Below are 22,650 nucleotides of genomic sequence, written 5' to 3'. Positions count from 1 at the left end.
TGACCGTTGGCTCTCTTGACAGAAGCGTGACAGCATGTATTTCTATGTAGATGTCACGTTCGGGTTGGGAGAGCTGACAGCCAGTACAAGTATTGCATTGCAATCCTCGTCTGAGATACACACCCGCATGACTCTCCACTAATGAAAATCTCATTGGGAAAAATTTGTGAAAAGAATTTCTTAAAAAGAACCTGTGAACATGGTTTATAACCACAAACCAAACATATCTATGGTTAGCTCATCCAGAATCAATTCATACCTTTGTTTTGTAATTCTTCTTTGAATTTCAAAGTCATTTTTTATTTATTATGCTAATAAACCACAAGTCTGGGGGGGGGGGCTTTACCCCGCACTGACGGATCTCTGTCCTCTTTCCAATTTTCCCCTCCAGTTAGTTGCCGGTCTTTGCTCCCTGATAGATAGGTCATTCTTCTCTAAGTGACCTGTCTCCGACACTGCAAATCTTGCTCAGGCATTGACACTCCCATGCCAGTCATCTTCTTAGAGGGGGCAGTGTATGCGCAAATTCATGGTCCTGATCTTACTGCGTCATAGGGACTCAAAGTGACAGCATGTGCACGAGATTTCCTGCAGGAAAGCAGGTCAATCGGACAAAAGTAACCTGTCAATCAGGGAGCACAGGATGAGGATGAGTGGGGAAATTGGGCAGAGATGGAGAGCTGTAGTCTCGAGTCAAGTCCTGCACTTGCTGCTTATTAGCATAAAAATTGAATAGAGTGGAACAGAAAGATGGAATGCAAAAATGAATGTATGGATTGATTCTGGATTACAGCAACTTAACATAGATGTGTTTGGTTCGTGGTAGTAAAGCCTGCTGACAGATTCCTATAAGCCTATGCTCAGTTTTTCTAAGCAGTTTTTGTATCAGAAACTGAGTGCAAACTGTCTACATCAATTTCCAAATCTCAAAACTCCTCAAAAACTTAGGAGCTTCTGCTCAGTTTCTGCTTTGAAAACTCAGCAAAAAGACTCTGTGTGCACATAGCCTTATAATAGTTACTGTTTTGTATATTCCCACAATACTTATGGATTGTGGAAATTCTATGGAAATTATTAGCACCGGTAAAAGACATTTTTATTTTTGCATTTCTTCAGATTGCTCTCTGAATGGACACATATTTACCAATGGCTCTATCTACGTTGCTGACTTGGACTACTGCCTGCATTGTGAATGTCTGGTAAAACACTCTCTACAAAGAGGTTCCAATAATCAATCATGGTTGTAGGGGTCTAACTACCTGGGGCCCAAGTGCAAAAGCTCTTACAAGACTTCATACTTGACATATGCCATAATAATAGTGGAGCTCACTTATGTGGCAAAGGAGCCATCAGGCCCAAGTGCAATAGCCATCACTGCTCCGGCCCTTATAGCTTTTCTGCTACATAGTTGCATATGAACACACATATTCTTATGAATCTTTAACCATAAAGTGGTTGTCCACCACTCGGTTAACTCCTTCCTAAGTGACTTGTTATGCCATATCCCCGCAGCCAACTAGCTGCCGCTTCACTCTCACTTCCTTCAGACTAACTGACATTAGGAGGAAGTCAGAGATCAGCAGCCGCGCTCACTTCTTCATGGTGTCAGTTAGTAACAACTTTTTCACCACCAAACTTGCCTTCCAAATCAGTGAGGGGTCTCAGCCATTATCCCCCAGCAATCATACGTTTAAAATCTATCGTGTGGATAGGTAATAACTTTTTTTCCTCCGGAAATCCCTTTTATAGGAGTTATCCAGCTCAGTGAAATTGATGACCTATCCATAGGACAGGTCATTGATATCAGATTGGTCGGGGTGTGACACCTGTCACTTCCACTGATCAGGCCTGGGGGAGGCCGTATGTAACAAATGGGCCCTATGCATCAAAGCTTTCATGCCCGAATTCTGGAATGAATTTTGAAAAGTCGCAAAACTTAGGTGCAACATTTTGCGACTTCTGCATCTTGATGCCAGCTTCTCCTAGCTCTCCTAAAATGTGTGGAGAAGTTGTAAGACAGGAGTCGTAGTTACCACCATTCATCAAATTCATGATTCGCGTTGGTCTTTGCTACGTCAGAAATCTTACTCCAGCACTACTTGTCCCATGCTCCTGATTAAGAGGCGTTCTCCAGCATGCCCTTCATCGTCACCGGTGTGTACAACGCTGGTCTTGATGCATTGGGCCAAGCGTGCAGAGCTAAAACAGTGCAGCTTCATATACCGTGGATTGACTGCTGCTACAGTAAGTACTGCAATTATCTCCTGATGAAATGAATGGGAGAAACCTAAAAATGGCCACTAGTCATTGACCAAAGCAGTTCTGTTCTGCCTCCATCTGCCCACTGCTGGAGCTAATAGCAGCTGATTTTGTTGTTGCCTGATGTTGGACCCAACTGATTGGATATTGATGATCTGATAAGGACAGGTCATCACAGCATCAGTTCAGGAGGAAGCTTTTTAGACATAGCTGTCAGTTCATGCATGTCCATAGGATTTCTCATATTGTCCTACTCTGTCCTCCTCCTCCTGGACCTGTCCCCTGCCTTTGACACAGTGGACCATTCCCTATTACTACAGACCCTCTCATCTCTTGGTATCACAGACTTGACCCTATCTTGGATTGCGTCATACCTAGCAGACCGGACATTCAGCGTCTCCCATTCGCACACCACCTCCTCACCGCGCCCCATATCCGTCGGAGTCCCGCAAGGTTCAGTCCTAGGGCCCCTGCTCTTCTCCGTTTACACCTTCGGCCTCGGACAGCTCATAGAATCTCATGGCTTTCAGTATCCTCTCTATGCTGATGACACACAGATCTACATCTCTGGACCAGATATCACCTCTCTACTGAACAGAATCCCTCAATGTCTGTCTGCTATTTCATCCTTCTTCTCCGCTAGATTTCTAAAACTTAATATGGACAAAACAGAATTAATCATCTTTCGCCCATCTCACGTGACCCCCCCAACAGACCTATCCATTAAAGTAAACGGCTGCCAACTCTCTCCAGTCCCACAACCTCGCTGCCTTGGGGTTATCCTTGACACTGATCTCTCTTTCAAAACCACATATCCAAGCCCTTTCCACTTCCTGCTGACTTCAACTCAAAAATATTTCACGGATCCGTACATTCCTCAACCAGGAATCTGCAAAAACCCTAATCCATGCCCTCATCATCTTCCGCCTTGAATACTGCAACCTCCTGCTCTGTGGCCTCCCCTCTAACACTCTCGCACCCCTCCAATCTATTCTTAACTCTGCTGCCCGACTAATCCACCTGTCCCCCCGCTATTCCCCGGCCTCTCCCCTCTGTCAATCCCTGCACTAGCTCCCCATTACCCAAAGACTCCAGTTCAAAACCCTAACCATGACATACAAAGCCATCCACAATCTGAGTCCTCCGTACATCTGTGACCTAGTCTCCCGGTACTTACCTGCACGAAACCTCTGATCCTCACAAGATCTCCTTCTGTACTCCCCTATTAGCTCCTCTTCCCACAATCAGAGGTGTATCTAGGCTTCTGGCACCCGGGGCAAGAATTCGGTCCGGCGCCCCCCCCACACACACACACACACACACACACATGCGATTTGCACACTTAGTCCTGTACCCACGAGCTGCTCATCCCAATGTTCAGAGAAAAACTGAGAGAAGCAGGAAAAGAAGCTCATTGTCACAAGACCATAAGTATGAAAGTCTCATATGAGTGAAGTGTCCATGTGATGACTACTGGAACCTGCAGAGCTGAATCCTGACATTGCAGCTTCTGAATTCTCACAACGAATGCACTACACACTTTTAGGATTCTCCCGTACCGGTGGCAAGAGTACACGGTCATATATCAGCACATGTATGTGATTTTATATACTTCTGGCCACATTCCGACTAGACGTGCACAGCCTTGCTCGGTTCATTTTCATTGAGTGAAGCCACACATGTCTAGTCAGCATGTGACCGCATGTATGTAAATTACCGGCACGAGAGAAACCTAACAGCATTCAGTGAGCACTGTGAGAATTCAGAAGTCTGCAGTCACATAGAATGACTGCAGACTCAGCACAAACCTGGAGAACCCCTTTAATATTCCTAACAAATAAAAACATGAGAATTAGTCTGTATCACAAATAATATTTCCATCCAGGTACCTGATAGATGACGTCGTCTCTGGAGTCGTTCTTCTTTTCTTCTTCTTGTCCTGACCCCATGATGAGTTTTCTCATCCACTTCTCATCTCAGCAGACTTCCATCTTCTTCGGTCTTCTGCAGCAAATCTCCACACGATCCCGTTAAAGATAGAAGTGTTATTATAATGCTCCTAAATAAAAATGTCTGCAATACACTGTCGCTTCACACTATTCCAATCCCTCCTCATACTGTCTCCTCTAACATCTCTCTGTTCACCATACTGTCTCCTCATATATTTACCCCCTCACACTCTATACCAGTGATGGTGAACCTATGGCACGCGTGCCAGAGAGGGCACGCAGAGCCCTCTCAGCTGGCACGCTGCCTCGCCTCACTGATCCGGAGCTGCACTTCCTGCTTCTCACACGGTGCGCAGAGAGGTGAGTGTGGCCGCTGGTGTGTGGCCGCTGTTGTGTGCCCGCTGTGATGTGTGTGTTTGGCGAGTGTGGCCGCTGTGGTGTGTGTGTGTTTGTGTGTGGCGGTGAGTGTGGCCGCTGTGGTGTGTGTGTGTTTGTCAGTGATGTGGAGAGGGCCAATTATGGGAGTGATGGGGAGATGGCCGATGGGGAGGGGGCCATTGATGAGCTGAGGGCCAGTGATGGGGAGAGGGCCAGTGATGGGAGTGATGGGGAGAGGGACAAGGGTGGAGAAAATGATGGAGGTGGTGGAATGGGCAATTTCTACATGAAGGGGATCATGATGGGGCATATTTCTGCATGAAGGGGATCAAGATGGGGCATATTTCTGTATGATGGGGATCATGATGGGGCATATTTCTACATGAAGGGGACAATGATGGGGCATTTGACATGTGTTGGCACTTCGTCATAAATAATTGGGTTTTAGGTTGCAGTTTGGTCACTCGGTATCAGAAAGGTTCGCCATCACTGCTCTATACTGTCTGCTCACACATACCCCTGACTCCCCATACTGTGTCTGCACATATCCCATCACCCTCACTCCCCATACATTTTTCCCATCGCTACTAACTGTGTCCACATACATTTACCCGTTCGCTCCCCATGCTGTCTGCACCCATCCCCCATACTGTTTCCTCATACATGCCCTCATACATACATACTATTCGTTGTGTCCTCAAATCTCCCCACACATTAAATCCCCCATCCCCACTCCAAATCCCCCCACACAAAAAGTATCCCCCAAAACATAAATTACCCCCTAATCCCCACTCCAAATCCCCCACACATAAATTATCCCCTAATCCCCACTCCAAATCCCCCACACACATTAAGTACCCCCCATCCCCACGCCAAATTAACCACATCCTTAAAGTACCCCCTCATCCCCACACCCCCCCACACATAAAGTACCCTCTCATCCCCACTCGAAATCCCCCCACACATAAAGTACCCCCTCATCTCCACTCCAAATTCCCCCCATAAAAAGTACCCCCTCATCCCCTCTCCAAATCCCCCCCACATAAAGTACCCCCTCATCTCCACTCCAAATCTACCCACACATAAAGTACCCCCTCATCTCCACTCCAAATCCCCCCATACATAAAGTACCCCCTCATCTCCACTCCAAATCTCCCCACATATAAAGTACCCCCTCATCCACACTCCAAATCCCCCCTCACATAAAGTATCCCCCCTATAATGTCCTCAGATTTCTGTCCCCTTCTCCCCGTATGTTTCTACACCACATGCATCTGTCTGCACCCATCCACCCATGCACTCCATATAACGTCCCTGACCCCAACCATCCCTTCCTAGCCCCCAGAGCATGTCCTTACATTTCCACCATTGATCTTTGGTGTCTTCAGCTCCATTACCCCGTCTGGAGCTGGAGCACTTACCACCAACCGCAACGCTGCCTGTGCCGTGTCTTCGCCTGTGAAGAGCCGGCGTGTGACGTCAGCAGCGTGATCATGTGACCTGATCACGCTGCTGGTGCTTCATTCATGCAGAAGTGCCGGCGCCCGGCGGCGGTCAGAGTTTACAGCAACAAGTGAGTCACGTGTACTAGCGTCTGTCACGTGAAGACGCTTGTACACCGAGTCACCGACCGACACGCAGCACTTTCTCTGAGCCGGCTGTCAGTTTGACAGCCCGCTCAGAGAACAGGAGAATCTGTGTGGGGGAGGCAGAATGCCGCCGACTGGGAGCCTCCTCCCTGGACCGCCGCATCAGGAGGCCCGATGGCGCCCCTCTGTTGGCTGCGCCCGGGACAAGTGCCCCGGCTGCCCCCCCCCCTGGATACGCCTCTGCCCACAATCGCATACAAGATTTCTCCCGCGCATCCCCTCTACTCTGGAACTCTCTACCACAACATATCAGACTCTCGCCTACCATCGAAACCTTCAAAAAGAACTTGAAGACCTACCTCTTCCAACAAGCCTACAACTTGCAGTAACCACCGATCCACCAAACCGCTTCACGACCAGCTCTGCCCTCGACTACTGTATCCTCACCCATCCCGTATGTAGATTGTGAGCCCTCGCGGGCAGGGTCCTCTCTCATCCTGTACCAGTCGTGACATGTATTGTGTAAGATTACTGTACTTGTATATATTATGTATACCCCTCCTCACATGTAAAGCGCCATGGAATAAATGGCGCTATAATAATAAATAATAATAATAATATTGTTGTGTAATTCTTGTCCTACTCCTAATATTGGCAGATTTATAACTACTTTCTATGTACTTTCAGAAGGAGGAAATTTACTGTAACGTGCCTACATTTTTGTCCACTGGTCTGTGTTGCCAAGGCTGTGATCTTTTCCCAGTAGATTCCTGCTCTAAAGAAACTAATCAGGTAATCACTTTGAGCTCCTTTAGATGTCACGGGGGGCTTAGTTCCACTAAGGCTGTAATACCCGGGGCCCCTGTGATGTCCCTATAACTAGGGGAAACCCTGTCTGACCCTCAGCCCAGGATTTTTGCTGATGGTGCAAATGCCTGAGCCTCCAACCTTTCGTTGTCTCCTGCTCAGCCCTGCATTTAACCCTCCACCCTCCACCCAGTGAGGAGTCACACCACCAAAGCCCCTACACAAATTATGACAGACAGGGAGAACTTAAACTGCACTGCGCCACACACACAGGAATATACAGTAATGTGAACAGGGCACAACAAAACACAAATAGGGGAAGAAGAAAGGATAACGACGGATCATACACCACCAGATACGAATCTCTCTCTCTGCAACACCTCCACTCCAGACCGGAACCACTTGGTATGAAACACAAGCTATAATCGGCGACGCCCATAGGCCAGCATGACTATTTAAAGACCGTGGGCGTGACTAACCATCCAACCTGGTCTCCAGCAGGATTAACCCCCGAGAGCCTGAAGATCAAGCCGGCGCCACTGAGGCTATAGTGACTGGAGGTGGAACTACCTCTGCCTGCCGGATGCTGTGGTGTGAACAGCGTCCGACATGACATTACCCCATCTTCTACGAAGGACCTCCGGACCCTCAAGACTCATAGGACCCGGCTTGTCCGGATGACGACGGTGAAAAGAACTGACCAGCCGATCCGCATGTATGTCTGAGGCTGGAACCCAAGACCTCTCCTCCGGACCATACCCCCGCCAGTGCACCAAATACTGAAGAGTACGGCGTACTACTCGAGAGTCCACTACCTTGGCGACCTCAAACTCTAAATCGCCATCCACCATGACTGGAGGTGGCATAGGCGTCGTGTCCACCAAGCTTACCACCTTTTTCAATAAAGCCCTGTGAAACACATTGTGTATCTTGTACACCGCAGGAAGTTCCAACCGATAAGCCACTGGGTTAATGATGGCAGAAATCCTAAAAGGCCCAATAAACCTTGGACCCAGTTTTAAAGATGGAATTTTGAGTTTTATGTTCTTCGTAGCTAACCACACCCATTCACCCACACACAGGTCCGGACCTGGCACGCGTCTACCGTCAGCCACCCGTTTGTACCTGGCACTCATGCTCAACAAACGCTGTTTCACCCGCTTCCAGACTGATGACAATTGGGCTCCTAGCTGATCCTCCTCCGGGAAACCCCCCCGAGTCACCCTGATGTAAGGTACAAAACTGAGGATGTTGACCGTACACACAAAAGAATGGAGACTCTCCCGATGACTCTTGGCGGTGATTATTTAACGCGAATTCGGCCAGAGGAAGGAAAGTAGACCACTCCTCCTGGTTGTCGGACACAAAGCATCGTAAATACTGTTCTAGATTTTGGTTCATGCGCTCAGTTTGTCCATTAGACTGTGGATGAAATGCCAATGAATGTGACAACTTGATCCCCAAACGTGAGCAAAAAGCTTTCCAAAACCTCGCCATAAATTGCGTACCCCTATCAGATACTATGTCCGACGGTACTCCGAGGAGTCTGACCACCTCCTTCACAAATACCTGAGCCAACGTCTTAGCATTGGGCAATGAAGACAACGCCACAAAATGCGCCATCTTAGAAAAACGGTCAACCACCACCAGGATGACCGTGTTCCCCGCTGAGGCTGGCAAGTCAGTGATGAAATCCATGGAGATTTCTGTCCATGGCCTATTGGGTACCCCCAGAGGCTGTAGCGTGCCAGCAGGATGGGTACGGGGTGACTTAGCCCTAGCGCACGTGATGCAAGCTGCCATGTATGAGACCACGTCCTGCCGGATTTTGGGCCACCAGAAACGACGCGATACCAGCTCTAAGGTGCCCCTTACCCCTGGATGACCAGCCAGTACCGAGTCGTGGTGTTCCTTCAACACCTTAAGCCGAAGATGCAGGGGTACAAATGATTTGTTGGCGGGAAGTCCTGGTGGTACCTCCTCTTGGGCCTCGGCAATCTCCGCCTCTACCTCCGTCGTGAGAGCCGAGACCACTACCCCTTTCTGGAGGATGGGTACCGGCTCTTCCCGGGGTTCTCCCCCCGGAAAACACCTAGACAAAGCATCCGCCTTGGTGTTTTTAGCCCTGGGACGATAAGTCACAAGAAAATTGAAACGAGTAAAAAACAATGCCCAGCGAGCCTGCCTAGGAGACAGACGCTTGGCCGACTCCAGATAGAGCAGATTCTTATGGTCGGTGATGACTGTGACCTGGTGAGCCGCCCCCTCCAAGAAGTGTCGCCATTCCTCAAAAGCCAGTTTGATGGCAAACAACTCCCTGTTGCCGATATCATAATTCCGTTCAGCCGGCGACAGCTTCTTGGAGAGGTAGGTGCATGGATGCATCTCGCTCAAGGACAAGCCTTGAGACAGTACTGCCCCCACTCCCACCTCCGACGCATCAACCTCCACCACAAAAGGTTTAGACACGTCTGGTTGCACCAGAATGGGGGCTGAAGCAAAACTATTCTTCAGACGCTCAAATGCACGTATAGCCACCTCAGGCCAGTTCGCCAGATCGGCACCCTTTTTTGTCATGTCCGTGAGCGGTTTGGCGATAGTCGAAAAGTGTTTTATAAATTTCCTATAATAATTCGCAAACCCAAGGAACCGCTGGAGTGATTTCAGACTCTCCAGCCTCTCCCATTGCAGCACCGCTTGCACCTTAGCGGTGTCCATTTTAAGCCCGGCTGCGGACACAATATATCCCAAAAAGGGCAACTCCTGGACAAAAAATAAACATTTTTCCAGCTTAGCATAGAGCTGTTTCTCCCGGAGCAACTGTAACACCTACCTGACATGCTGCAAATGAGTGTCCCGATCGCTAGAATAAATGAGGATATCATCCAGGTATACAATCACAAATCTCCCCAGGACATGAGCAAATACATCATTAATAAAATGTTGGAAAACGGCAGGCGCAGTGGTCAACCCAAACGGCATAACCAGACTCTCAAAATGACCCTCAGGAGTGTTAAACGCCGTCTTCCACTCATCCCCCTGACGGACCCTTATGAGGTCATACGCCCCCCTGAGGTCCAGCTTGGAAAACCATTTCGCCCCCGCTACCTGGTTGAACAAATCCGGGATTAACGGCATTGGGTAGGGATCACGGATAGTAATCTGGTTTAACTCTCGGAAATCCAGACACGGGCGTAACCCCCCATCTTTCTTCTTAATGAAGAAAAACCCCGCGGCTACAGGCGAGGATGAAGGCCGGATGTGTCCTTTGCTCAGACTCTCCGTGATGTAGTCTTTCAGAGCTTGTCTCTCAGGACCAGAAATATTAAACATCCTGGCCTTAGGTAATTTGGCCCCGGGTTTTAACCTAATCGCACAGTCATAGGCTCTATGTGGAGGCAGTTCTGAGCAACCCTTCTCAGAGAAAACATCCGCAAAATCCTGCAAAGCCTCTGGCAGGCTGGGCGTCACGGCGGATACACATGTGGCCAAGCAATTGTCTTGGCAGAAACCACTCCATTGTACTATGTCCTGAGTTTTCCAATCAATTACCGGGTTGTGCTTGGACAACCATGGAAAACCCAGGACCATTTGTGCTGGGAGATTACGGAGGACCCTACATGTAACCGACTCAGAATGTAGGACCCCAATGTGGAGTTTCACCTCAGCCACAACCTCCGTAATCTCCCCTTGAGGGAGGGGAACAGTATTAATGGTCACCACCTGTATGGGGTGAGGAAGTCTTTCAATCTTAAACCCGGCGGTGTGTGCAAACTCCTCATCTATGAGATTGGTGGCGGAACCGCTATCCACAAACACTGATATTGGTAGCTCTCTGCCCGCGATAATAACCTTGGCAGAGAGCATACATTGAGATACCATCATGGAGGATATGCATACGCTCAGTTGGGTCTCCTCCATACTGTCATGTCGGACGCTGTTCACACCACAGCGTCCGGCAGGCAGCGGTAGTTCCATCTCCGTCCACTATAGCCTCAGTGGCGCCGGCTTGATTTTACTCAGGTTATCTGGGGTTAATCTAGCTGGAAATCAGGTGGGATGTTTGGTCACGCCCACGGTCTTTAAATAGTCGTGCTGGCCTGTGGGCGTCGCCGATTATAGCTTGTGTTTTGTGCCAAGTGGTTCCGGTCTGGAGAGGAGGTGTTGGAGAGAGAAATTCATATCTGGTGTCGTATGATCCGTTGTTACCTTTTCGCCTTCCTATATTTGTGCTTTGTTTTGCCCTGTTCACATTTTAGTATTGTCCTGTGTGGTTGCGGCGCGGTGTGGTTTGAGTTCTCCCTGTCTGTCATTACTGTGTGGGCTTTGGAGGTTTTACAACTCACTGGGTGGAGGGTGGAGGGTTCAGCTTAGGGCTGAGCAGGAGATAAGGAGAGGCTGGAGGCTCAGGCATTTGCACCTTTAGCAAAAACCCTGGGTTGAGGGTCAGACAGGGTTTTCCCTAGTTTGAGGGACTCCGCAGGGGCCCGGGTTTGTCAGTCTCCTTTTACCTAAGCCCCGCATAACATTATAATCGGCCCAACATTTTTCCATGGATTCCATGACTTCCATTAACCGCCAGTTGGCGGCGCTGTCCGTACAGGTCACCGAGTTGAAGGGGGCAGTTCAGCAGCAGGGCCTGGTTGTAGCTAATGTGCAAGCGGCTTCTGCAGGTGCAGGTGCAGAGCCTAAGATTCCGCTGCCTGAACGATTTTCTGGGGAACGCAGCAAATTTGTCATCTTTCGGGAGGCCTGCAAGTTATACTTTCACATGCGCCCGGTCTCCTCAGGTAATGAGGCTCAGCGGGTGGGTCTGGTGTTATCTTTACTGAGTGGGGACCCCCAAGCATGGGCGTTTTCCTTACCAGCCGACTCTGCTACGTTCCATTCGGTTGAGAATGTTTTTTCAGCACTCGGGCTCATTTATGATGACCCCGACAGATTGGCGTTGGCGGAATCTAAAATCCGCGCCCTCCGTCAGGGGGAACGTATGGCGGAAGACTATTGTTCAGAATTTCGCCGTTGGGCAGTAGACACACAGTGGAACGACCCAGCGCTGTGGAGTCAGTTTATTCATGGGGTCTCAGAAAGAGTTAAGCAGGCCCTCCTGATGTATGAGACTCCTGCATCGTTAGAATCTGCCATGAGTTTGGTTATTCGTATTGATCGCCATTTGCGTCAAGGGGCGCAGGAGACGCTGCCTCTGGGGGAAAGCAGGGGTGCCAGTGTGGTTGCTGCAGGTGAGCCCACGGAACCTATGCAAATCGCAGGGGTATCGCATGTGCAGCGTCGCGTTCCTGGGTTCAGGAAGCATGGAGCATGTTTTTACTGTGGTAAACGAGATCATTATGTAAATGCTTGTCCTGTGCTACCAAAGAAAGTCGCACCTGCGGAAAACTGGTAAGCTCAGAGGGTATGGAGGAGGCCCAACTGAGCGTATGCATATCCTCCATGATGGTATCTCAATGTATGCTCCCTGCCAGGGTTATTATTGCGGGCAGAGAGTTACCAATATCAGTGTTTGTGGATAGCGGTTCAGCCACCAATCTCATGGATGAGGAGTTTGCACGCATGGCAGGTTTCAAGATCGAAAAACTCCCTCATCCTATTCGCGTGGTTACCATTAATGCCGCTCCCCTCCCACAGGGGGAGATTACTGAGTTTGTAGCTGAGGTTAAACTCCACATTGGGGTCCTACATTCTGAGTGGGTTACATGTAAGGTACTCAATAATCTCCCAGCACAAATAGTCCTGGGTTTTCCATGGTTGTCTAAGCACAACCCGGTGATTGACTGGAGAACCCAGGACATAGTCCAGTGGAGCAGTTTCTGCCAGGAAAATTGCTTGGCCACATGTGTGTCCGCCGTGAAGTCCAGCCTTCCGGAGGCATTGCTGGATTTTGCGGACGTATTCTCTGAGAGGGGTTGCTCAGAACTACCTCCACATCGAGCCTATGACTGTCAGATTAGGTTAAAACCCGGGGCTAAATTACCAAAGGCGAGGATGTTTAGTATTTCTGGTCCGGAGAGACAAGCTCTTAAGGATTACATTGCGGAGAGTTTAAGTAAAGGGCACATCCGGCCTTCATCCTCACCTGTAGCAGCGGGGTTTTTCTTCATTAAGAAAAAAGATGGGGGGTTACGCCCGTGTCTGGATTTCCGGGAGTTAAACCAGATTACGGTCCGTGATCCCTACCCGATGCCTCTGATCCCTGATTTGTTCAACCAGGTGGCGGGTGCGAAGTGGTTTTCCAAACTTGACCTCAGGGGGGCATATAACCTCATAAGGGTCCGTCACGGGGATGAGTGGAAGACGGCATTTAATACCCCTGAGGGTCATTTTGAAAGCCTAGTTATGCCATTTGGGTTGACAACCGCGCCGGCTGTGTTCCAACATTTCATAAATGATGTATTTGCTCATGTGCTGGGGAAATTTGTGATTGTGTACCTGGATGATATCCTCATTTATTTGAGCGACCAGGACACTCATTTAGAGCATGTCAGGCAGGTGTTACAGCTGCTCCGTGAGAATAAGCTCTATGCTAAGCTTGAAAAATGCATATTTTTTGTTCAAGAGTTGCCTTTTTTGGGATATATTGTGTCCGCCGCAGGGTTTAAAATGGATGCCGCGAAGGTGCAAGCGGTGCTGCGATGGGAACGGCCTGGTAATCTAAAAGCGCTCCAGCGGTTCCTTGGGTTTGCTAACTATTATAGGAAGTTTATTAAGAATTTCTCTACTATAGCCAAACCGCTCACGGACATGACGAAAAAAGGTACCAATCTCGCTATCTGGTCTGAGGATGCGGTGCGTGCATTTGAGCTTCTGAAGAACCGTTTTGCTTCAGCCCCCATTCTGGTGCAACCGGACGTATCTAAACCTTTTACGGTGGAGGTCGATGCGTCTGAGGTGGGAGTGGGGGCAGTACTGTCACAGGGCTCGTCCTTGAGCAATTTGCGTCCATGCGCCTACTTCTCCAAGAAGCTGTCGCCGGCCAAACGGAATTACGACATCGGCAACAGGGAGTTGTTGGCCATCAAATTGGCTTTTGAGGAATGGCGACACTTCTTGGAGGGGGCGGCCCACTAGGTCACAGTCATCACCGACCATAAAAACCTGCTCTATCTGGAGTCGGCCAAGCGTCTGTCTCCCAGGCAGGCTCGCTGGGCATTGTTTTTTACACGTTTTAACTTTCTGGTGACTTACCGTCCTGGGGCGAAAAACACCAAGGCGGATGCCTTGTCCAGGTGTTTCCCGGGGGGAGAACCTCGGGAAGATCCGGTACCCATCCTCCAGGAAGGTGTAGTGGTCTCGGCTCTCACGACTGAGGTAGAGGCGGAGATTGCCGAGGCCCAGGAGGAGGTACCACCAGGACTTCCCGCTAATAAGTCGTTCGTACCCCTTCATCTTCGTCTTAAGGTGTTGGGGGAACACCACGACTCGGTCCTGGCCGGTCATCCAGGGGTTAGGGGCACCTTGGAACTGGTATCGCGCCGCTTCTGGTGGCCAAAAATCCGGCAGGATGTGGTTTCGTACGTGACAGCTTGCATCACGTGCGCCAGGGCCAAGTCGCCCAGAACCCGTCCTGCTGGCACTCTACAGCCTCTGGGGATACCTAGTAGGCCATGGACAGAAATCTCCATGGACTTTATCACAGACTTGCCTGCCTCGGCGGGGAACACGGTCATCCTGGTGGTGGTTGATCGATTTTCAAAGATGGCGCATTTTGTGTCGTTGCCTTCCTTGCCCAACGCGAAGACGTTGGCTCAGGTCTTTGTGCAGGAGGTGGTCAGACTGCACGGAGTTCCGTCGGACATAGTGTCTGATAGGGGTACCCAGTTTGTGGCGAAGTTTTGGAAAGCTTTTTGCTCACGATTGGGGATCAAGTTGTCTCATTCGTCGGCGTTTCATCCGCAGTCAAATGGTCAAACTGAGCGCATGAACCAAAATCTGGAGCAGTATTTGCGATGTTTTGTGTCTGACAACCAAGAGGAGTGGTCGACGTTCCTTCCCTTGGCCGAGTTCGCATTAAATAATCACCGCCAAGAATCATCGGGAGAGTCTCCGTTCTTTTGTGTTTATGGGCACCATCCTCAATTTTTTACCTTGCGTCAGGGGGGCTCTGGGGGCGTCCCAGAGGAGGACCGGTTAGGAGTTCAACTATCATCGGTCTGGAGGAGTGTGAAACAGCGATTGCTGAGCATGAGTGCAAGATACAAACGTGTGGCTGACTCTAGACGCGTGTCAGGTCCGGACCTGTGTGTGGGTGATTGGGTGTGGTTAGCTACTAAAAACATAAAACTCAAGATTCCATCATTGAAATTGGATCCAAGATTTATTGGCCCTTTTAAGATTGCTGCCATCATTAACCCGGTCGCTTATCGGTTGGAGCTTCCTGCGGTATACAAGATACACAACGTGTTTCACAGGTCTTTATTGAAAAAGGTGGTAGGCTCTGTGGACACGACGCCGATGCCACCTCCAGTCATGGTGGATGGCGATTTAGAGTTTGAAGTCTCCAAGGTGGTGGACTCTCGAGTACTGCGCCGTACTCTTCAGTATTTGGTGCACTGGCGGGGGTATGGTCCGGAGGAGAGGTCATGGGTACCAGCCTCGGACATACATGCGGATCGGCTGGTCAGTTCCTTTCACCGCCGCCATCCGGACAAGCCGGGTCCTATGAGTCTTGAGGGCCCTGGGGTCCCTCGTAGAAGACGGGGTATTGTCATGTCGGACGCTGTTCACACCACAGCGTCCGGCAGGCAGCGGTAGTTCCATCTCCGTCCACTATAGCCTCAGTGGCGCCGGCTTGATTTTACTCAGGTTATCTGGGGTTAATCTAGCTGGAAATCAGGTGGGATGTTTGGTCACGCCCACGGTCTTTAAATAGTTGTGCTGGCCTGTGGGCGTCGCCGATTATAGCTTGTGTTTTGTGCCAAGTGGTTCCGGTCTGGAGAGGAGGTGTTGGAGAGAGAAATTCATATCTGGTGTCGTATGATCCGTTGTTACCTTTTCGCCTTCCTATATTTGTGCTTTGTTTTGCCCTGTTCACATTTTAGTATTGTCCTGTGTGGTTGCGGCGCGGTGTGGTTTGAGTTCTCCCTGTCTGTCATTACTGTGTGGGCTTTGGAGGTTTTACAACTCACTGGGTGGAGGGTGGAGGGTTCAGCTTAGGGCTGAGCAGGAGATAAGGAGAGGCTGGAGGCTCAGGCATTTGCACCTTTAGCAAAAACCCTGGGTTGAGGGTCAGACAGGGTTTTCCCTAGTTTGAGGGACTCCGCAGGGGCCCGGGTTTGTCAGTCTCCTTTTACCTAAGCCCCGCATAACACATACCCTCTGAGCTTAACAGTTTTTCGCCGATGTGACCCTCTTAGGTAGTACCGGGCAAACGTTAACATAATGACCACTCTTACCACAGTAGAAACATGCTCCGGGCTTCCAGAAGCCCGGAGCGCGATGCTTAACCTGTGCCACGCCAGCAATCTGCATAGGTTCAGGGAACTCATCTACTTCAACCACAGTTGCACCTCTGCTTTCCCCCAGAGGTAGCGTCTCCTGTGCCCCCTGACGAAAACGGCGATCAATACGTATCACCAAACTCATGGCAGACTCCAACGATGCCGGAGTCTCATACATCAGGAGGGCTTGTTTAACCCTCCCTGATACCCCATGAATAAACTGGCTCCGCAGTGCTGGGTCATTCCATTGTGTGTCTACGGCCCAGCGGCGAAATTCCGAACAATAGTCCTCTGCCAAGCGCTCCCCCTGGCGGAGGGCACGGATTTTAGATTCCGCTAGAGCCAGTCGGTCAGGATCATCGTAAATGAGCCCGAGGGCAGAAAAAACATTATCCACAGAATGAAATGTAGCAGAGTCAGCTGGTAAGGAAAATGCCCATGCTTGGGGGTCACCACTCAGTAATGACAACACCAGCCCTACCCGCTGGGCCTCATTACCTGAGGAGATTGGCCGCATGCGGAAGTATAACTTGCAGGCCTCCCGAAATACGACAAATTTGCTGCGATCCCCTGAAAATCTTTCTGGCAGCGGAAACTTCGGCTCTGCACCGATACCTGCAGATGCCGTTTGCACCTTCGCTACTACCAGGCCCTGCTGCTGAACTGCCCCTTTCAACTCAGAGACCTGTATGGACAGCGCCGCCAACTGGTGGGTTATGGAATCTAATGGATCCATGGACTCCTGAAAAAATGTGGGCCGATTATAATGTCATGGGGGGCTTAGTTCCACTAAGGCTGTAATACCCGGGGCCCCTGTGATGTCCCTATAACTAGGGGAAACCCTGTCTGACCCTCAACCCAGGGTTTTTGCTGATGGTGCAAATGCCTGAGCCTCCAACCTTTCCTTGTCTCCTGCTCAGCCCTGCATTTAACCCTCCACCCTCCACCCAGTGAGGAGTCACACCACCAAAGCCCCTACACAAATTATGACAGACAGGGAGAACTTAAACTGCACTGCACCGCACACACACAGGAATATACAGTAATGTGAACAGGGCACAACAAAACACAAATAGGGGAAGAAGAAAGGATAACGATGGATCATACACCACCAGATACGAATCTCTCTCTCTGCAACACCTACACTCCAGACCAGAACCACTTGGTATGAAACACAAGCTATAATTGGCGACGCCCATAGGCCAGCATGACTATTTAAAGACCGTGGGCGTGACTAACCATCCAACCTGGTCTCCAGCAGGATTAACCTCCGAGAGCCTGAAGATCAAGCCGGCGCCACTGAGGCTATAGTGGCTGGAGGTGGAACTACCTCTGCCTGCCGGATGCTGTGGTGTGAACAGCGTCCGACATGACATTAGATCATTGTTTTCCATCCTTTTTGCCCATGGGGCAGTCCTGGTAAAAATAAATTTATTTTGACGGCACCCTTATGAAATAATTTGTTTCAAATAATTAAAAAACATAAATTGTGCCCCCTGAATTAATAGATTTTATTGGCCACTTTCTATCTGTCTCACATGTAGAATCATTGCTTTATTCTGTAGATTCTGACCGAACGAGGGAAGAGCTTTGAGTTCTGCAAATGTCAAGGAGTAGCACTTCAATGCCATTCATGCTCCTACAAACATGGATGTAGAAGTGAGGCCACAACACAAAGTGTGGACTTGGGTAAGTGCTCACATCGAATGTCAAATAGGAACTATGCTTTTAAAGGGGTTGTGCACTACTCAGATAGAAGAATGTTCAGGTAATAACTCTACTTTCAGTTCATAATGGCAAAGGAAATCAATCAGCAGCAAATGGTTGGAATATTGCTGTTTTACTCTTGCCACTAAACTTTCCTAATACAATGGACTGGAGCTTACTGTTTGGTAGAAATAATTTTTCATGTTGTGCGGTATACACAGGGGTAAGGGTCAGTGGTCATGTCATTATCATCGGGGCTGGATAACAATTAAAGTGGACACCTCTATTCAAATTCTCTTCTGGCAGATAACAAAGGATCATTAAACCATTGATGATGGGGAATTGGGACAGCTTTGCTCTTCATCCATCCCTAAAACACACAACAAGTCAAGAGGTGTAGTCTAAGGATGAGCCAACACTAAAATGCTCGGGTGCTCGTTGCTCGAACCTAGCAATTCCTAATGCTTGGATGCTCATTTCGAGTAACAAGTATAATTGGATTCAATGGGAGAGCCAAGATTAGTTTCAGCAGACCCTACAAAAGTTCTGGGGGGCAGTGAAAATGTTGATATGGATGGGAAAAGTGCTGAATGGAAGGAGAACAGCATAGGGAAGACCCCAACGAGCATCTCTGACTCCCAGATCGCTGCTGAGAACAATGGTGTCACACTTTTTTTCCACTTTAAGGAGTGACAATAAAACATTCCAAACTGATGAGAAATTGCATTTTCCAGGAAAAAATGTTAAGAAACATTTTTTACTGTATAATCACGTGTATATAAGAAAAAAAGTCAAAAGGATTTAAATAAATACATAATGTCAGTAAACCAAAAATGTATTTGTTTATTAAAAAATAGGAAATTTCAGTGTAATTTATGAAGAATGAAAGAACTACCAAAAATTTAGGGACTCAGATACACCTTTTAGACATAAAGGAATGCCTCATACACATTCTGGTCAAATTGTCATGTATTGGTGTGTAGGATAGGTGTGGGAGGTGATCCAACAGGAATGGGGGGTGACCCACTTCCTGCCGCCGACAGACACGAGACTGAGACAGGGGTTATATTCAACAGGTCCGTTTTTTTTTGGCCGCCTCTCTGACGACCACCGCAATTCATCACAGGAATTTCACAGTCCTTTTTTTCACAGACCCGGGTACCTTCACTTCTTATTTTCTCCGTCGTGGCGTCCTTTGTGGCTCTTCCCACTGTGACTGCCCTAGGCACATCCACCACAGGGCTTCACCATTCAAAGTACACCATCCACTTGGTACCCCCAGACCATCTCCGTCTGCGGCTACTGTCCTTTGGGCCACCCCCGTGACCGTCTCAACTGTCAGTTTCTCTCTGAAGGCTTTTTACCGTCTTTCTCTCTACGGCAGATCCTCCTATCTAGTGAGCTCCCCTGGCTGACTGGACCTTCCAGAACCTTCCCTCAGCCTTTATACTCCCAGTCCTGGTAGCGCCGCCCACTATCGCCTGACACTTATCTTGACCAATGGCAGTTACGCAGTCACTCTCCTACACTCCCCACTGCCCTCTAATGGTCAAACTGCAACACGGCACCCCTTTCTCTTCATCTCAGTGCCCCTGTACCTACACTGCGCTGTCCCTCTGCCTCTCACCACAGGCAGACCTGTCCGTCAGTTCAACCTCCCCACAGGTGTCCTAGACTCATAAAGGATATGCACTTTTGAGGGCTAAATACCAAGGAAATGTACTCCAGACCACGGGATAGTCTATGGATGAGCAATATAATACCGATAAGGGGATGTGCACACGTTGAGTAAAATTACTGCTCCATTTCTGCATCTCTTGGCAGGAAAAATGCAACTGCAAAAAACGTGCGTTTGTGCCTGCGTTTTTTATTGATTTGATTAAAGTTAATGTTGAAAAACGCATGGAAGACACACAGAGAATTGACATTTTGCAGATTATTGCACTAAATCTGCAAGTCAAAAATACTCAACATGTGCTTGACACTTCAGGTTTCTCATTCACATTGCTGGCATCAGGTTTTGTCACAAATCCAAGCAGAAAAAAACGCAACAAAAGCGCACCAAATCTGCAAAAGTGTGCCCACAGCCTAAGTTTTTTGAGGGTTATATACCAACGAAATGTACCAAATAAGATGCAATACCACAATCAATAAGCAATATAATACCGATACATTTCTAAAAAATGTTTTAGGCTTTTATACCGTCTTGATGTACCCAAGATTATGCAATACCCTATGGGTGAGCAATATGATACTGATAAATTTTGAAAAAGTTTTTTGAGGGTTATATAGCAACGAACTGTACTCCAGACCACGGAATAGTCTATAGGTGTGTAAGGAGGAAGACCAGACCGTGGGTACCTGTTCTGTGCCGGATCGGTCGGGGTTGTCTCCTCTGTTGTTCGGGGGAAAGCATAAGGAACCGGACAAACCTTTGCACCCGGAAGTAGGGGGTGTGGCTAAGCTGCAGCAGCCATAGCGCGCACGGAAGCAGTCAATATTGTGGGGAACAGACAGTGCACAGCAGGGAGAGAAGTGTGTGCCGTCCCTGGAGTACTGCAGGCCCATGCCCGCTGACCTCCGCCACCACTAGCGGAGACAGGAGAGAGAGATGTGCAGTGTGTCCGGTAGTGACCAGTAAACAAGGTGACATACCCTGCGAGCTTGAGAGTACAGCGCACGCGCCACCTAAGAGAGATCGGGTGCGGGACAGACGTTTGCGCACGAACTTGCCAATATATATTTGCCGGGCTATGTTGGACCCGGATAGTGCTGTTGCCTGCCCAGTCTCGGCTACATCAATTAATGGACTAAGAGCTCAGTGGAAGGTACCAGAGACCGACCGCTGCCGCCAGAAGACGGATCATCATTTTCCCACAGGACCTCATCAGACCAGCATCGTGCCAGCCGTTCTTGGTGCCATCATCTGTTCAGCAAAATCCATGGCCTGAGAAATGACTGACAGCTATGTTTCGCCCAATGGCTTTCTCAAGAAAAAGTCATTAAGCGAAACGTACATTGGAGTCACAGGAGCCACGGATTCCTGACTATTGGTATTTATTTATTTATTTATTTATTCATTTTTATCCCTATCCCATATACTTTTTATGCACTTTATCTTTGGACTATTTTTTGTCTATTAAATTTGTGGCACTTCCCAAAGACTTATTAGAACGGATTCTTTTGATATTTAATCATGACTTTTGGTCAGTTTTCCTATATAATGTTTTTCATTGTACTATGGTATTTTTGATATTCTTTCTTGTAGTGTTTCCCCTACAATTTTATGTTTTTAATATTGTCATTTAATAAAATGCAGCAATAACCGTGCTAAACTGAATGGATGAGTCACTGAATCCTTAACCAAATTTTGAACGAAAATATTTTGAAAGTGTAGTTGATGTACTTATACAGTGATAAAGGCTTTGCAGAAAGCGCAAAACCTAACAGAAGTTATGAGGAGTGTCATCCATAGACCTCTGAAAGGCAACAATTGGCAGGCCTCATTAAAATATTGAATATTATAAATACTTTATGTGCTACTGTCACTTGGTGGTGTGGAAAAGTGTGGGCTAATCCAGGCTTTGTTCATTTTTATGAGAGTAAGCCAGTCTACATTCTTTGTTGACAGGGAAAAGTGCCTGTCTGTTATCACCTTTTTGTCAGCACTAAAAACCATCTCAGATAAGACGGTAGCTGCAGGGCAGTACAACACCTCCAAGGCATAGAGAGACAACTCCTGCCAGGAGTCCAGATTTGAGAGTCAATAATTGGAAGTTGCAGAGGAATTAGTGAATGTGTTGCTTTAGTCGGCAAGGTATTGCTTGACCATCTTTAAAAACTTTTCCATCCTTGTCAAAAATACTGAGTCATTAGGCCCTGGGCTGGTGTCATGAAATTGGCCCACGCCTTTGACAGTGTACCCCTGCCTCTGCTGTGTGTCCCCCTGGCCACTCCTCCTTAGTTTGGCATGGAAGCTTGCCCCCTGCCGCTAATGTTTTATTATAGGAAGTTTTTCAACATATTTTCGACATAGGCCTTCTGGTATAACACCATTTTAAAAGACCTCCTCACCTCAGGAAGGGAAAATGCAACATTCTCCTTTCAGCAGGGGTCTAGTAGGGTGAGCAACCAGTACTCTTTTTAGCCAAGATGAGTGTAACACAAGGATCATAGGAAAGGCAGCGGCAAATAATGTCAGCCATATTTACCAAGCTTGCTCCATACAGGTAACACTTCCCTGTTTCCACCATGATGATGACTCTCCATTTTCTCCTTCCTCTCTTGCTCCTCATTCCCATGCTCAGCCCATCCACGTAGGAGAGACAGGATGAAGGTTGTGTGTCTACTAACCTCTGTTGCACTAGCCACCAGCTCCTGTTCCTCCTCTTCCTCCTCCTCAGCGTCCATCTCCTGATTGTTACCCACTCCACGCTGAGCAGACGAGATGAGGCTGGGCTGGTTATAATCTTAGGCCGGGGTCACACTGGCGAGGAATACGGCCGA

General features: G+C 48.6%; 1 protein-coding gene across 1 annotated transcript in view; it reads left to right on the top strand.

Moving 5' to 3' along the window:
• VWCE (von Willebrand factor C and EGF domains) overlaps positions 1–22,650 on the top strand; it is a 260,888-nt gene that overhangs the window by 208,130 nt on the left and 30,108 nt on the right. The window contains exons 27-29 of the mRNA XM_073573945.1: positions 1,117–1,199; positions 6,863–6,967; positions 18,003–18,126. Of these exons, the coding sequence (XP_073430046.1) occupies positions 1,117–1,199; positions 6,863–6,967; positions 18,003–18,126 (312 nt within the window). The remainder of the gene's footprint in view (positions 1–1,116; positions 1,200–6,862; positions 6,968–18,002; positions 18,127–22,650) is intronic.

Source organism: Dendrobates tinctorius, unplaced genomic scaffold (genome assembly GCF_039654945.1).
Source record: "Dendrobates tinctorius isolate UK_male_01 unplaced genomic scaffold, ASM3965494v1 ptg000037l, whole genome shotgun sequence".
Classification (NCBI taxonomy): Eukaryota; Metazoa; Chordata; class Amphibia; order Anura; family Dendrobatidae; genus Dendrobates; species Dendrobates tinctorius.
The sequence above is the reverse complement of the archived record's forward strand: the minus strand, read 5'-3'. Positions and strand labels throughout refer to the sequence as shown.